We start from the raw sequence: 19,081 nt of genomic DNA on the forward strand, positions 1-19,081 counted from the left end.
CAAAGTTGATCATGCTTTAATACATCAAAATACAGACAATACAAAACATACTGCATAAACTCTAATACAGGGATGGATCTGTTTAAACCTTTGCCTTAATGAAGGTATTCATTAATTATATTAAATGTAAGTTGTAATCACAGGAGGTTGGTGGCACCTTAATTGGGGAGAACGGGCTTGTGGTAATAACTGGAGGGGATTCAGTGGAATGGTATCAAATATATCAAACACATGGTTTCCAGGTCTTTGACGCCATTCCATTGGCTCCATTCCGGACATTATTATGAGCTGTTCTCCCCTCAGCAGCCTCCACTATAGAGACCTGAGAAGAAACATCAGTTTAGAGGGCTTCCAAAGGTGAGTAGCATATTCAACATGGCACATTCAACATGAAACTCAGTTGTCAATACAAGGCATAACAGTTCCTTTTTGTACGGAGTTGCTATTACTCCTTAGCATAGAGAGTGGTGGTGTCCCACAGCCCTATACTATATCTAAGGCCCACCTGACCTGACCAGGAATGGCTCAGGGCCCTAGCTATAGGCTAAACCACAGGGAGGTGTTTCTCTCAGTCTCTGTATCCCTGAGTGGAGTGCAGACTGCAGTCATGCCGGGGGGTGGTAGTGGTAGTGATGGTGGTGGTGGTGATGGTGCTCGTGGTGGTGCTCATGCCTCTGAGCCAGGGGGACCAAGCCCCCAGACGAGGCAGGCAGGCTGGGCAGCATCTCCCTCTCTCCCCCTGGCTGAGCTTGAGAAGCAGGCTGGTGTAGGTGGTGGAGGGTTCTGGAGGGGGACCCAGCTTCTCTGGCCCTGGAGCGAAGCCTCTTACTGTGGCTGTGCTGTAAGGGGAGTTGGGGCTGGGAGTGTGGCTGGGAGGAGTGGCACCACATGGAGGGCTGGTGGCCATGGAGCTTGCTTGATTTACCCCCATGTCCTCCCCCTCCACCTCCTCTGTCTCTCCCCACTGCCTTGACGTGGCCCCTGAGAGACCTGTTGAAGGAGAGGCCCCTACCTCTGGACTCAGTTGCACCGCAGTTCTCCCCTACCAACTCTGATCGGTGCTGCTGGTCTGAGCGTGCGTCCACTCCGGGCTCTTGAGAGGGGGCGTCTGCAGAGGATGGACAACAAACATCATGTTATGTTGCCATTTCTCTTTGTTGAATGTCATTCATCTTTGGTGTATTTTCAGTAAAAACATGTTGACTTTAATGATCTGTGCCTCAAAAGTGCTGAAAATTGTCATTGTGTACCTACCTGCATTGTCAAACTTGGAGGAATAGTTCTCTATCCCAGCTAGGTCTAAGTAGTGATTCCTGCGTTCTGTGTTTTCATCCACACAGTGAAAAATCCTCTCTGGGCTCCCAGCCTCCTCCTGCTGGACCTCCATTCTGTCACCTGTTCTGGAGCCCCGGCCAGAGCTGCTGGAGGGGCTTAACACCAGTTTGACCTTCAGGGCTGTGCTGCTACATGACGGCTGCTTGGCCGACGCTTCAACCACCTCATAGATGGACTGCATGAGACTGCACATATCCTGTAACACACGCACACATCATTGTTCACCCAGGCACATACACGCGCACACACATGCACATCATCACACACACAAACACATCATCATACAAGCACAAACACCATCATACACACACAAACACATCATCACACACACACACACATACACACACACACACACACACACACACACACACATCATCATACAAGCACAAACACCATCATACACACACAAACACATCATCACACACACACACACACACACACACACACACAAACACATCATCATACAAGCACAAACACCATCATACACACACAAACACATCATCACACACACACACACACAAACACATCATCAAACACATCATCATACACATCATCATACACACACACACACACACACACACACACACACACACACACACACACACACACACACACACACACACACACACACACACACACACACCATTAGCAGGGCAGCAGAGTTATCTTCATCTAAAGAGAAAATGTATAATGTGCAGCAGTTGCTTGTTGTAGGCGTGTGAAGCTGCTTTACCTGCTTGGTGACTTTACCCCTGTTGTCAAAGTGATACAGTGTGAAAACCCTCTCTTGCCGAGTGTCATCCTCCAACACCATGGTGCACTCTGTGTCCTGTAACCATGAACAAACACAACAGATGAACAAACACAACTGTACCATATTATGCTCATCAAACAAACCCTTGCTTTACTGTATATAGCAGTAATAAACTACTATGTTATCTACATAGATTCTATATAGATTGTCCTTTTGAAGCTCACATCAACATGGCAGTTTCTCTTCCTGGGCAGTCTGAATGGAACGTGGATGGAGCTCTCCCTCTCCTCTGGTGGCAGTACCACTGTAAAAAACACACAACATTCTCATTAGCCTTGGGCTGAGAAAACTTGTGTCGACTCAATCTATCACATTCTCATTAGCCTTGGGATGAGAAAACCTGTGTCGACTCAGTCTATCACATTCTCATTAGCCTTGGGCTGAGAAAACTTGTCTCTACTCAATCTATCACATTCTCATTAGCCTTGGGATGAGAAAACTTGTGTCGACTCAATCTATCACATTCTCATTAGCCTTGGGATGAGAAAACTTGTGTCGACTCAATCTATCACATTCTCATTGAATGGGTATTTGCTGTTTACAGACGATAATACACACATAGTATCCCAGGTTTAAGGCATTCGCGTACAAATATAAAACAAATGTCCTTTTTCCCAGACAAGAAAGGGGTATGCTTAGTAAAGATATGAATCATACTGAATCAAACATATTAATCATTGAGTATGATGTTAAGTTTATGATGTATGCTAGATTTGAATCCGTGCAACAGTAATGTGATCAGCCTGATCCACTGAGCCGTCGTTCTCTACTCACCCTGTAGGGGGCACTTATGATTCAGGACCTGCTCATCCTTCACTTCCCTTCTGCACATCTCCTGGAAAAAGAGGGAGAGGAGGGATGGACCAAGTGAGAATTAGGAGAGAAAACATTACAGAAGTGGGGTAGGAATAGAGAGAGGGAGAACAAAGCAATAAGTGACTCAGAGATGTGAGAGCCGGAAATCTTTGATCATCTGGGGGCATATTGTTTGTCATCATCTGGGTAAAAAATACTGTGAGAACCAGCATCACACCTCAACTTCTGATAAATTCAATAAAGCGATATGAATGTATAATGCACATCCGCCTCTAAATACACACATGCACACACACAAACACACACACACACACACACACACACACACACACACACACACACACACACACACACACACACACACACACACACACACACACACACACACACACACACACACACACACAAATTAGATATACAAGTAACTAGTAGAGTACCAGTAGTGATGCATTTCCCCTTTGGGATGAAAGCTGAGCTTCTAATCTGACCCCTGATCTCCTCCACTCAATGAGACAGAGTGTGTTCTACAGCTGAGGTACTGAGGTCCGCGGAGAACCCCGGAACCTTGTCACATGGGACAGAATGGGGAACAGAAGGTCAAGAAGTCACCACCCAGAACACAGGAGCCGCAGACAGATGACTGACCTTCTCTCCCACTTGGCACACACTGGTTGGATAATGACGTTGAACCAACGTGGAATAGACATTGAATTGACAACTGTGCCCAGTGGGCTGTTTGTCTCTCGTTTCTAATCTGGCCTTACTGAGAGATATAATCTGTCAGGGTCTATTTTCCTAACATATGAAGAGCTACTTCTGATATCAGAGACCAGAAATGGCTGATATTTGCTCAAATTTACCTCACAATCAAATGTAAATATCCAGAAGAAGCAGAAGACAACTTCTATTCTATTCTAGGTGTTTTATTCTATATTATTTTATTTTATTCTAGTATAAAGCAGAGATTGAATATTGCATGGGAGAAAGGTTGAACCTATCAGGGTGAATTTACTGTAAGAGCAGGCGGGCGGTCACGCCCTGGCCATGCCAGCTGTGACATCACTCTATCCAGTAAAAGTAGATCCATTAAGTCACTCTTGGTAATAAAGTAATATCACCCACCGAGTTCCCATATATGAGTAGAACTGAGCGTCTCATATGGAAACAATAACACATGGTAAATGTACAGACTATGTTCATGAACCTGCTGAGACTACAACCTATTTATAATGCCTATGGGCTCAAAAATGCTCAAAATGGATATTAGCTTCAATTAATTCCACTGGGTACTTCTTGCTTGGCGAGTGCCTACACCTTGAAACTAGGTGTTCCCTTGAACGGTGCTGAGCATATTGCATGTGTTAGCAAGACCTATCAAGATCTGAGCATATGATATCCAACCCTCTGTTGCAACAAGTCAGAAACCCGTCAAAAAATGACAGTGAAAGCACCAAAACATTGGATCTGTGCATCTTACTCTCTCCACCATAGACAGTCCGAACAGCACCCAATCGCCCACAGCAACAGAGTAACAAAGAGCCTGTGGAGTCTGAGAGGACGATGCTGACAGATAACCCTGACTGCTGATGGCTTCACCCAGCATCCCAGCCAAACTCCTGCCATCGGCCACCACGCTCTGCCTGCTACGGGCCCTTTTATCTGGGGTAGGGTTACCGACCGAAGGGGGGGGGGGGTAACCCTACCCCAGATGAACCGGGTGTCACTAACTTTTGCATCCTGTCCTGTAGCCCCCCTCTCTCCCACTCCCATTAGTTAGAGTCAAACGCAGAGCCCTGGGAAGAGAACAGTGCAGGGCTTTGTTTGAACAAACTCTCTTCCTGTCAACCAATACCTGGATAGGTGGTTGATCATCTCTCTCCCTGTTAACCAATACCTGAATATGTGGTTGATCGTATGGGGGTGGGGCTGCATGGGGAAGGATGGTTGCTTCATCGCAGGAGTTTATGTGAATCGGCTTCTGAAATCACTGAAAGTTGGTATACAGTTGATATACAAGTATTAGAAGTTGATATACAAAAAAATGGAAAGGGGTTAGGGGTTGATTTCAGACACAGGCACAGAATAACCATTAAGAAGTGCTCCTTTTCAGAGGCCTGGCCTTGCTCACAGAAACCAGATGTGAGAGATTTCTGGAGGAGAACAGAGGGAGGGATTTGGATGTTGAGCTGTAGTTGGGTGAGGAAATACTGGAGCCAGAGTCTGTATGGGTGGTTTGGCTGCTGAAACATAGAGCTCATTTCACAGGAAGAAAATGCCTCTCTAGCCTCCAGAACATAGCTAGCTAGCTATAGAATCGGGCCTCTCTCCAACTCGCCAATCTGGTCTGCTGGCCTTCAGGGAGCAAAGCATTGGGAAATTTCAGATCATTGTGCGTAGAGATGTCGAAGTGTTCTCACCACTCAATGACATGATTTAATTTTCTCCCTCTCCTCTCTCTCTCTCTCTCTCTCTCTCTGTCTCTCTCTCTCTCTCTCTCTCGTCTTCTGTCTGAGCGAACAGCCCAGCAAACAGGGTGGTTTCCAAAATCACTTGAAGGTTCTCCAAGTAACCAAACATGAAAGGGGGAGAAAGACACCCAAATGATCCAATCTGTGTTTGGGAAAACCAGCTTCCCTGGCTCAGAGCTGGAATATTCTGGGAGGCGATCTCAGCCCAAATATGATCACAGAGTCCAGAGTCTGAACAGTCTACAGCCGATAGAATAATGAATCGAAACCTCTGGGGCAACAAACAGGACAGAAACAATACAAGGAGGGTTGGAAGGAAGATTCCCACCACTGGGCACAGACTTAAATTCAACGTCTATTCCATGTTGGTTCAACGTAATCTCATTGAAATTACATGGAAACAACATTGATTCAACCAGTGTGTGCCCAGTGGGCCTCTTCAAACACAACAGACTGACTGCTCCAGTTCTACAACACTGCAGTTACAAATCCATATACACTAGACATACTGTGATGTAAACTGATACCCGATGTGGTTGGTTTCTCCTCTAACTTTGTTAGTGTTTGTACATTCTAATCTCTGGCTCCCATATCTGTACATGATCCAGACCGGATTTGTACAAACAGATTTGATAATCAAATGTGCCTTTGTTAATCCATCAGGTGATGTTTTCAGCACTGCAGCCTGAGTTACTGTAATTGGACAGATACAGTATGTCAAAATTGAGGTAAGTCTGAAATTGTTTAAAATCCTGTTTGAAATAAGGATGACACATCCTATAGGTTTTTCTGCAAACATTGTATCACATGACTTTTGAAAACGGAGTAGAACCAGTACAGAATGGAAGAACACATCACAATCAGTAGCTGCTGAGATCACACACCTTACAGTAAAGAGCAGGGCCTCACTCCAAAACATGGCTGCTGTTTATTTTCAATTTATGCATGGTAAATATGTTACTCTTTCTGAAGAGAGGAAAGTCTAGGACCAGTGCCCGCAGCACACACTCTATACAAAGCACACACGCACGCACACACACACTCTCTCACACACGCACACACACACACTGCTTTTGAAGTGGAGAAGCCAGAAGAGGATGAGAGAGAGGAAGAAAAGGGTAATTGTTCCATGGCTAACAGTGGGATCTCTGACCGAGGTGGGTGAAGGAGACCTTTGGTGTCTCACTGGGTCTATGAGCTGAGGCTGCAGGATGTTGACACAAAATATATGTGTTCCTGCTAGACCCTGGACACACAGATGGAGGCATCACAGCCAAAACATCGGTGAAAAGAAATAGTGAAATATCTCACTCTACAATCAAGGACAGACAGTTCACTATTAGATTCTGCTGCAACACAACCGAGACGTTGCAGTTTAATGTGACCTTATAATTGAAATAATAATCAAGCTTCCTTACTGAAAAGAGGACAAACCATGAACATAAGCTCAGACAGCCAGGCACACATATGAAGTGCCCAGGCAAAAAACTGATAGTTCACTACAAACTTTAGGCCCCTGCTGACAGTTACATAAGCAATGGTGTCATGGAGCAGTTAATGGTGGGGCTGGAAAACAGAATCACACAAACAACTGATTTGCCATTAAAAAGACATGACGGATGTTGGTCTCATTACAGGAACCTGGCAGACTTTGCCTCTCTTTCTGAAGTACAGGCTCCAGAGAGGAAGCAACATAGACCAACACTTCATTAACACCTCCTCCCCACCACAATGAGTTAAAAATGTCCCTGCAGATGGCATTCAGCATGGCTCCAATGGGTCTTTCTAAGTGTTGAGAGATGATTACGAGAGTTAAAAGAATACATCAAAAATATGTGAGTGAGCCAGTGAGGGGTCACACAGTTAAATAAGAGTTATGAGCATGATGTTGTATAGGACTCTCACTATGTTACATGTTGTTGTATAGGACTCTCACTATGTTACATGATGATGTTGTATAGGACTCTCACTATGTTACATGATGATGTTGTATAGGACTCTCACTATGTTACATGATGATGTTGTATAGGACTCTCACTATGTTACATAATGTTGTATAGGACTCTCACTATGTTACATGATGATGTTGTATAGGACTTTCACTATGTTACATGATGTTGTATAGGACTCTCACTATGTTACATGATGATGTTGTATAGGACTCTCACTATGTTACATGATGTTGTATAGGACTCTCACTATGTTACATGATGTTGTATAGGACTCTCACTATGTTACATGATGTTGTATAGGACTCTCACTATGTTACATGATGTTGTATAGGACTCTCACTATGTTACATGATGTTGTATAGGACTCTCACTATGATACATGATGTTGTATCGGTCTCTCACTATGTTACATGACGTTGTATAGGACTCTCACTATGTTACATGATGTTGTATAGGACTCTCACTATGTTACATGATGTTGTATAGGACACTCACTATGTTACATGATGATGTTGTATAGGACTCTCACTATGTTACATAATGTTGTATAGGACACTCACTATGTTACATGATGTTGTATAGGACTCTCACTATGTTACATGATGTTGTATAAGACACTCACTATGTTACATGATGATGTTGTATAGGACTCTCACTATGTTCCCTGTTGATGTTGTATAGGGCACTCACTATGTTACATGATGTTGTATAGGACTCTCACTATGTTACATGATGTTGTATAGGACACTCAATATGTTACATGATGTTGTATAGGACTCTCACTATGTTACATGATGTTGTAAAGGACTCTCACTATGTTACATGATGTTGTATAGTACTCTCACTGTGTTACATGATAATGTTGTATAAGACTCTCACTATGTTACATAATGTTGTATAGGACTCTCACTATGTTACATGATGATGTTGTATAGGACTTTAACTATGTTACATGATGTTGTATAGGACTCTCACTATGTTACATGATGATGTTGTATAGGACTCTCACTATGTTACATAATGTTGTACAGGACACTCACTATGTTACATGATGTTGTATAGGACTCTCACTATGTTACATGATGTTGTATAGGACTCTCACTATGTTACATGATGTTGTACAGGACACTCACTATGTTACATGATGTTGTATAGGACTCTCACTATGTTACATGATGTTGTATAGGACTCTCACTATGTTACATGATGTTGTATAGGACTCTCACTATGTTACATGATGTTGTATAGGACTCTCACTATGTTACATGATGTTGTATAGGACTCTCACTATGTTACATGATGTTGTATAGGACTCTCACTATGTTACATGATGTTGTATAGGACTCTCACTATGTTACATGATGTTGTATAGGACTCTCACTATGTTACATGATGATGTTGTATAGGACACTCACTATTACATGATGTTGTATAGGACACTCACTATGTTACATGATGTTGTATAGGACTCTCACTATGTTACATGATGTTGTATAGGACTCTCACTATGTTACATGATGTTGTATAGGACTCTCACTATGTTACATGACGTTGTATAGGACTCTCACTATGTTACATGATGTTGTATAGGACTCTCACTATGTTACATGATGTTGTATAGGACACTCACTATGTTACATGATGATGTTGTATAGGACACTCACTATGTTACATAATGTTGTATAGGACTCTCACTATGTTACATGATGATGTTGTATAGGACTTCCACTATGTTACATGATGTTGTATAGGACTCTCACTATGTTACATGATGATGTTGTATAGGACTCTCACTATGTTACATAATGTTGTATAGGACACTCACTATGTTACATGATGTTGTATAGGACTCTCACTATGTTCCCTGTTGATGTTGTATAGGGCACTCACTATGTTACATGATGTTGTATAAGACACTCACTATGTTACATGATGTTGTAAAGGACTCTCACTATGTTACATGATGTTGTATAGTACTCTCACTGTGTTACATGATGATGTTGTATAAGACTCTCACTATGTTACATAATGTTGTATAGGACTCTCACTATGTTACATGATGTTGTAAAGGACTCTCACTATGTTACATTATGTTGTATAGGACTCTCACTATGTTACATGGTGTTGTATAGGACTCTCACTATGTTACATGATGTTGTATAGGACTCTCACTATGTTACATGATGTTGTATAGGACTCTCACTATGTTACATAATGTTGTATAGGACTCTCACTATGTTACATGATGTTGTAAAGGACTCTCACTATGTTACATGATGTTGTATAGGACTCTCACTATGTTACATGGTGTTGTATAGGACTCTCACTATGTTACATGATGTTGTATAGGACTCTCACTATGTTACATGATGTTGTATAGGACTCTCACTATGTTACATGATGTTGTATAGGACTCTCACTATGTTACATGATGTTGTAAAGGACTCTCACTATGTTACATGATGTTGTATAGGACTCTCACTATGTTACATGATGTTGTATAGGACTCTCACTATGTTACATGATGTTGTATAGGACTCTCACTATGTTACATGATGTTGTATAGGACTCTCACTATGTTACATGATGTTGTAAAGGACTCTCACTATGTTACATGATGTTGTATAGGACTCTCACTATGTTACATGATGTTGTATAGGACTCTCACTATGTTACATGATGTTGTATAGGACTCTCACTATGTTACATGATTTTGTAAAGGACTCTCACTGTTACATGATGTTGTATAGGACACTCACTATGTTACATGATGTTGTATAGGACTCTCACTATGTTACATTATGTTGTATAGGACTCTCACTATGTTACATGATGTTGTATAGGACACTCACTATGTTACATGATGTTGTATAGGACTCTCACTATGTTACATGATGTTGTATAGGACTCTCACTACGTTACATGATGTTGTATAGGACTCTCACTATGTTACATGATGTTGTATAGGACTCTCACTATGTTACATGATGTTGTATAGGACTCTCACTATGTTACATGATGTTGTATAGGACACTCACTATGTTACATGATGTTGTATAGGACTCTCACTATGTTACATGATGTTGTATAGGACTCTCACTACGTTACATGATGTTGTATAGGACTCTCACTATGTTACATGATGTTGTATAGGACTCTCACTATGTTACATGATGTTGTATAGGACTCCCACTATGTTACATGATGTTGTTGTATAGGACTCTCACTATGTTACATGATGTTGTATAGGACTCTCACTATGTTACATGATGATGTTGTATAGGACTCTCACTATGTTACATTATGTTGTATAGGACTCTCACTATGTTACATGATGTTGTATAGGACTCCCACTATGTTACATGATGTTGTTGTATAGGACTCTCACTATGTTACATGATGTTGTATAGGACTCTCACTATGTTACATGATGTTGTATAGGACTCTCACTATGTTACATGATGTTGTATAGGACTCTCACTATGTTACATGATGTTGTATAGGACTCTCACTATGTTACATGATTTTGTAAAGGAATCTCACTATGTTACATGATGTTGTATAGGACTCTCACTATGTTACATGATGTTGTATAGGACACTCACTATGTTACATGATGTTGTATAGGATACAATGCTACATGATGTTGTATAGGACTCAGACTACGTTACATGATGTTGTATAGGACTCTCACTATGTTACATTATGTTGTATAGGACTCTCACTATGTTACATGATGTTGTATAGGACACTCACTATGTTACATGATGTTGTATAGGACTCTCACTATGTTACATGATGTTGTATAGGACTCTCACTATGTTACATGATGTTGTATAGGACTCTCACTATGTTACATGATGTTGTATAGGACTCTCACTATGTTACATGATGTTGTATAGGACTCCCACTATGTTACATGATGTTGTTGTATAGGACTCTCACTATGTTACAAGATGTTGTATAGGACTCTCACTATGTTACATGATGATGTTGTATAGGACTCTCACTATGTTCCCTGTTGATGTTGTATAGGGCACTCACTATGTTACATTATGTTGTATAGGACTCTCACTATGTTACATGATGTTGTATAGGACACTCACTATGTTACATGATGTTGTATAGGACTCTCACTATGTTACATGATGTTGTATAGGACTCTCACTATGTTACATGATGTTGTATAGGACTCTCACTATGTTACATGATGATGTTGTATAGGACTCTCACTATGTTACATGATGATGTATAGGACTCTCACTATGTTACATGATGTTGTATAGGACTCTCACTATGTTACATGATGATGTTGTATAGGACTCTCACTATGTTACATGATGTTGTATAGGACTCTCACTATGTTACATGATGTTGTATAGGACTCTCACTATGTTACATGATGTTGTAAAGGACTCTCACTATGTTACATGATGTTGTATAGTACTCTCACTGTGTTACATGATGATGTTGTATAAGACTCTCACTATGTTACTTAATGTTGTATAGGACTCTCACTATGTTACATGATGTTGTAAAGGACTCTCACTATGTTACATGATGTTGTATAGGACTCTCACTATGTTACATGGTGTTGTATAGGACTCTCACTATGTTACATGATGTTGTATAGGACTCTCACTATGTTACATGATGTTGTATAGGACTCTCACTATGTTACATAATGTTGTATAGGACTCTCACTATGTTACATGATTTTGTAAAGGACTCTCACTATGTTACATGATGTTGTTTAGGACTCTCACTATGTTACATGGTGTTGTATAGGACTCTCACTCTGTTACATGATGTTGTATAGGACTCTCACTATGTTACATGATGTTGTATAGGACTCTCACTATATTACATGATGTTGTATAGGACACTCACTATGTTACATGATGTTGTATAGGACTCTCACTATGTTACATAATGTTGTATAGGACTCTCACTATGTTACATGATGTTGTATAGGACTCTCACTATGTTACATGATGTTGTATAGGACTCTCACTATGTTACATGATGTTGTATAGGACTCTCAGTATGTTACATGATGTTGTAAAGGACTCTCACTATGTTACATGATGTTGTATAGGACTCTCACTATGTTACATGATGTTGTATAGGACACTCACTATGTTACATGATGTTGTATAGGACACAATGCTACATGATGTTGTATAGGACTCTCACTATGTTACATGATGTTGTATAGGACTCTCACTATGTTACATTATGTTGTATAGGACTCTCACTATGTTACATGATGTTGTATAGGACACTCACTATGTTACATGATGTTGTATAGGACTCTCACTATGTTACATGATGTTGTATAGGACTCCCACTATGTTACATGATGTTGTTGTATAGGACTCTCACTATGTTACATAATGTTGTATAGGACTCTCACTATGTTACATGATGTTGTATAGGACTTTCACTATGTTACATGATGTTGTATAGGACTCTCACTATGTTACATAATGTTGTATAGGACACTCACTATGTTACATGATGTTGTATAGGACTCTCACTATGTTACATGATGTTGTATAGGACACTCACTATGTTACATGATGATGTTGTATAGGACTCTCACTATGTTCCCTGTTGATGTTGTATAGGGCACTCACTATGTTACATGATGTTGTATAGGACTCTCACTATGTTACATTATGTTGTATAGGACTCTCACTATGTTACATGATGTTGTAAAGGACTCTCACTATGTTACATGATGTTGTATAGTACTCTCACTGTGTTTCATGATGATGTTGTATAAGACTCTCACTATGTTACATAATGTTGTATAGGACTCTCACTATGTTACATGATGTTGTATAGGACACTCACTATGTTACATGATGTTGTATAGGACACAATGCTACATGATGTTGTATAGGACTCTCACTATGTTACATGATGTTGTATAGGACTCTCACTATGTTACATTATGTTGTATAGGACTCTCACTATGTTACATGATGTTGTATAGGACTCTCACTATGTTACATGATGTTGTATAGGACACTCACTATGTTACATGATGTTGTATAGGACTCTCACTATGTTACATGATGTTGTATAGGACTCTCACTATGTTACATGATGTTGTATAGGACTCTCACTATGTTACATGATGTTGTATAGGACACTCACTATGTTACATGATGTTGTATAGGACTCTCACTATGTTACATGATGTTGTTTAGGACTCTCACTATGTTACATGATTTTGTATAGGACTCTCACTATGTTACATGATGTTGTATAGGACTCTCACTATGTTACATGATGTTGTATAGGACACTCACTATGTTACATGGTGTTGTATAGGACTCTCACTATGTTACATGATGTTGTATAGGACTCTCACTATGTTACATAATGTTGTATAGGACTCTCACTATGTTACATGATTTTGTAAAGGACTCTCACTATGTTACATGATGTTGTTTAGGACTCTCACTATGTTACATGGTGTTGTATAGGACTCTCACTATGTTACATGATGTTGTATAGGACTCTCACTATGTTACATGATGTTGTATAGGACTCTCACTATGTTACATGATGTTGTATAGGACACTCACTATGTTACATGATGTTGTATAGGACTCTCACTATGTTACATAATGTTGTATAGGACTCTCACTATGTTACATGATGTTGTATAGGACTCTCACTATGTTACATGATGTTGTATAGGACTCTCACTATGTTACATGATGTTGTATAGGACTCTCACTATGTTACATGATGTTGTATAGGACACTCACTATGTTACATGATGTTGTATAGGACACAATGCTACATGATGTTGTATAGGACTCTCACTATGTTACATGATGTTGTATAGGACTCTCACTATGTTACATTATGTTGTATAGGACTCTCACTATGTTACATGATGTTGTATAGGACACTCACTATGTTACATGATGTTGTATAGGACTCTCACTATGTTACATGATGTTGTATAGGACTCCCACTATGTTACATGATGTTGTTGTATAGGACTCTCACTATGTTACATAATGTTGTATAGGACTCTCACTATGTTACATGATGTTGTATAGGACTTTCACTATGTTACATGATGTTGTATAGGACTCTCACTATGTTACATAATGTTGTATAGGACACTCACTATGTTACATGATGTTGTATAGGACTCTCACTATGTTACATGATGTTGTATAGGACACTCACTATGTTACATGATGATGTTGTATAGGACTCTCACTATGTTCCCTGTTGATGTTGTATAGGGCACTCACTATGTTACATGATGTTGTATAGGACTCTCACTATGTTACATGATGTTGTATAGGACTCTCACTATGTTACATGATGTTGTAAAGGACTCTCACTATGTTACATGATGTTGTATAGTACTCTCACTGTGTTACATGATGATGTTGTATAAGACTCTCACTATGTTACATAATGTTGTATAGGACTCTCACTATGTTACATGATGTTGTATAGGACACTCACTATGTTACATGATGTTGTATAGGACACAATGCTACATGATGTTGTATAGGACTCTCACTATGTTACATGATGTTGTATAGGACTCTCACTATGTTACATTATGTTGTATAGGACTCTCACTATGTTACATGATGTTGTATAGGACTCTCACTATGTTACATGATGTTGTATAGGACACTCACTATGTTACATGATGTTGTATAGGACTCTCACTATGTTACATGATGTTGTATAGGACACTCACTATGTTACATGATGATGTTGTATAGGACTCTCACTATGTTCCCTGTTGATGTTGTATAGGGCACTCACTATGTTACATGATGTTGTATAGGACTCTCACTATGTTACATGATGTTGTATAGGACTCTCACTATGTTACATGATGTTGTAAAGGACTCTCACTATGTTACATGATGTTGTATAGTACTCTCACTGTGTTACATGATGATGTTGTATAAGACTCTCACTATGTTACATAATGTTGTATAGGACTCTCACTATGTTACATGATGTTGTATAGGACACTCACTATGTTACATGATGTTGTATAGGACACAATGCTACATGATGTTGTATAGGACTCTCACTATGTTACATGATGTTGTATAGGACTCTCACTATGTTACATTATGTTGTATAGGACTCTCACTATGTTACATGATGTTGTATAGGACTCTCACTATGTTACATGATGTTGTATAGGACACTCACTATGTTACATGATGTTGTATAGGACTCTCACTATGTTACATGATGTTGTATAGGACACTCACTATGTTACATGATGTTGTATAGGACTCTCACTATGTTACATGATGTTGTTTAGGACTCTCACTATGTTACATGATTTTGTATAGGACTCTCACTATGTTACATGATGTTGTATAGGACTCTCACTATGTTACATGATGTTGTATAGGACACTCACTATGTTACATGGTGTTGTATAGGACTCTCACTATGTTACATGATGTTGTATAGGACTCTCACTATGTTACATGATGTTGTATAGGACTCTCACTATGTTACATGATGTTGTATAGGACACTCACTATGTTACATGATGTTGTATAGGACTCTCACTATGTTACATAATGTTGTATAGGACTCTCACTATGTTACATGATGTTGTATAGGACTCTCACTATGTTACATGATGTTGTATAGGACTCTCACTATGTTACATGATGTTGTATAGGACTCTCAGTATGTTACATGATGTTGTAAAGGACTCTCACTATGTTACATGATGTTGTATAGGACTCTCACTATGTTACATGATGTTGTATAGGACACTCACTATGTTACATGATGTTGTATAGGACACAATGCTACATGATGTTGTATAGGACTCTCACTATGTTACATGATGTTGTATAGGACTCTCACTATGTTACATTATGTCGTATAGGACTCTCACTATGTTACATGATGTTGTATAGGACACTCACTATGTTACATGATGTTGTATAGGACTCTCACTATGTTACATGATGTTGTATAGGACTCCCACTATGTTACATGATGTTGTTGTATAGGACTCTCACTATGTTACATAATGTTGTATAGGACTCTCACTATGTTACATGATGTTGTATAGGACTTTCACTATGTTACATGATGTTGTATAGGACTCTCACTATGTTACATAATGTTGTATAGGACACTCACTATGTTACATGATGTTGTATAGGACTCTCACTATGTTACATGATGTTGTATAGGACACTCACTATGTTACATGATGATGTTGTATAGGACTCTCACTATGTTCCCTGTTGATGTTGTATAGGGCACTCACTATGTTACATGATGTTGTATAGGACTCTCACTATGTTACATGATGTTGTATAGGACTCTCACTATGTTACATGATGTTGTAAAGGACTCTCACTATGTTACATGATGTTGTATAGTACTCTCACTGTGTTACATGATGATGTTGTATAAGACTCTCACTATGTTACATAATGTTGTATAGGACTCTCACTATGTTACATGATGTTGTATAGGACACTCACTATGTTACATGATGTTGTATAGGACACAATGCTACATGATGTTGTATAGGACTCTCACTATGTTACATGATGTTGTATAGGACTCTCACTATGTTACATTATGTTGTATAGGACTCTCACTATGTTACATGATGTTGTATAGGACTCTCACTATGTTACATGATGTTGTATAGGACACTCACTATGTTACATGATGTTGTATAGGACTCTCACTATGTTACATGATGTTGTATAGGACTCTCACTATGTTACATGATGTTGTATAGGACTCTCACTATGTTACATGATGTTGTATAGGACACTCACTATGTTACATGATGTTGTATAGGACTCTCACTATGTTACATGATGTTGTATAGGACTCTCACTATGTTACATGATTTTGTATAGGACTCTCACTATGTTACATGATGTTGTATAGGACTCTCACTATGTTACATGATGTTGTATAGGACACTCACTATGTTACATGGTGTTGTATAGGACTCTCACTATGTTACATGATGTTGTATAGGACTCTCATGCCCCTACAGCTCTCCAAACCTGATTAACTCATTAACAGTACTAGGCCTACATCTGAGGCACTGGAGGCTGCTGGGGGGAGGACGACTCATAACAGTGGCTGTAATGGAGTGAATGGAACCCATGTGTTTGATACCATTCCATTCATTCCATTCCAGACATTATTATGAGCCCGTCCTCACCAGTTAATGTGCAACCAGCCGCCTATGATGTGAGGGCCGTCCACCCACCACCAGACACTACGCCAACCATACCTTGTTCCTTCACTGTTGTTTCTCAGTACAGCTTGTCTCTGTTGCAGTCAGAAAACCAGGACCAGATGTGTAGGTTCAGTATGGCGGCACGGAAAGACCCCGCTGTTCTGGACGGCGGCCATATGCGTTTCACACCGACATGACAGCCTCCTCTCACAGAGAGAGCAAAGGAAGGAGCAGGGAGAAAAAAAGCCCCTTTCCAAACACCTTTCATGTCCCTGGCTTGGCTGTGAGCCATGATCCTGTGGCTGCCTTGCCTTGGCTGGGACTGTGAGGGAGGGAGCGTGTCTGGCTAGTTTATTATCCTGGGCTGGGGCAGACCTGGCTGAGACTGACTGAACCCCAGTGTGAACCCCAGTGTGAACACCTGTGTGGACACAATATGAGCCCAAAGTGGTGACTGACAGTATCAGTCCTCTATTCAATTGACGGGTCTTAACAAGACTGACAAGACAGTAATTCTCAATGTTATTTGTTGTTTACCAATTTACCAACCCTAGATGATACATACTTTGGTTGTGATTTTGGAATAAAGATTGATGAATACAACAATCTCCTGTAATCAATATTGAGAATGGTCAGTTGACCTCCCTCTGTGTTATAAAATAATCACCTTTACATGTCCATTAGGGTTCTTACCCCTCCCACTCTAGGAGGCCTTGGTCCATTCATCTGCCCCGTCACAGGACTCCACCATTCTGGTTCTCATTAGCATCATTATCTAAGTTCAAGCCTCTCCACTCTAATGACACACGTCTGTGTTGCTATCCATTTACAGGCTTTTCTATGCCAAAAAATGCCACACTTTTATCCAAAGCGACTCTTATGCGTGCATCATTTTTTCCCCTCTATCCTCATGCTACACAACGGAGCTACAGAGGACAACTTGATATTGATGTTGATATTTGTGATGAGGTAACTGACTTTCTGAGGTAAAGGCATGTTACTCTCTCTCTCTCTCTCTCTCTCTGTGACACTCTCTCTCTGTGACACTCTCTCTCTGTATCTCCCCCCTCTCTCCTTCTCTCTGAAGTCTGCAAAAGTGCCAAAATGTTAATCATATCTCAACTCAGGTGTAAAATATATCAACTGTATTATAATGTACTGTACCTGCTTAAATCTGATTGTGTGGGTGTGGAGACCAGTAGGTTGCCACTCTCCATGACAGGTGAGCACATTGGCAGCAAAACTACCACCTAGAAAACAAAAACAAAATAACAAATAGACTATACTCTGCATGACATTTTATATTTGAGAGACGTACTTCTGAGTAGGTGATTCTTACCTTCAGGATTTTCTCTGCGTTTACAGGCTATCCAAATTATGCATGAATGGAAACATAAAAGATAGAAAGAAAATACTGTTATATTTCGGTTATTAAGAGATATAC

The 19,081-nt window shown here is 39.9% G+C and overlaps 1 protein-coding gene across 2 annotated transcripts in view; it reads right to left on the reverse strand.

Annotated features, from left to right (window-relative positions):
* Positions 1-19,081, reverse strand: part of LOC115174000 (protein naked cuticle homolog 2-like) — a 19,383-nt gene continuing 302 nt past the window's right edge. The window contains exons 2-8 of one of the 2 annotated variants that reach the window (XM_029732573.1): positions 18,977-19,003; positions 18,802-18,887; positions 2,924-2,984; positions 2,314-2,393; positions 2,069-2,164; positions 1,255-1,531; positions 1-1,108 (exon numbers count right to left, since the gene is read on the reverse strand). In XM_029732573.1, the coding sequence (XP_029588433.1) occupies positions 606-1,108; positions 1,255-1,531; positions 2,069-2,164; positions 2,314-2,393; positions 2,924-2,984; positions 18,802-18,887; positions 18,977-19,003 (1,130 nt within the window). In that variant the 3' untranslated portion in view covers positions 1-605. Of the gene's footprint in view, positions 1,109-1,254; positions 1,532-2,068; positions 2,165-2,313; positions 2,394-2,923; positions 2,985-17,691; positions 18,475-18,801; positions 18,888-18,976; positions 19,004-19,081 lie in introns of those variants that run through there. The other variant, XM_029732574.1, reaches the window with a different exon arrangement.

The sequence above is a fragment of the Salmo trutta genome, chromosome 34 (genome assembly GCF_901001165.1).
Source record: "Salmo trutta chromosome 34, fSalTru1.1, whole genome shotgun sequence".
Lineage (NCBI taxonomy): Eukaryota > Metazoa > Chordata > Actinopteri > Salmoniformes > Salmonidae > Salmo > Salmo trutta.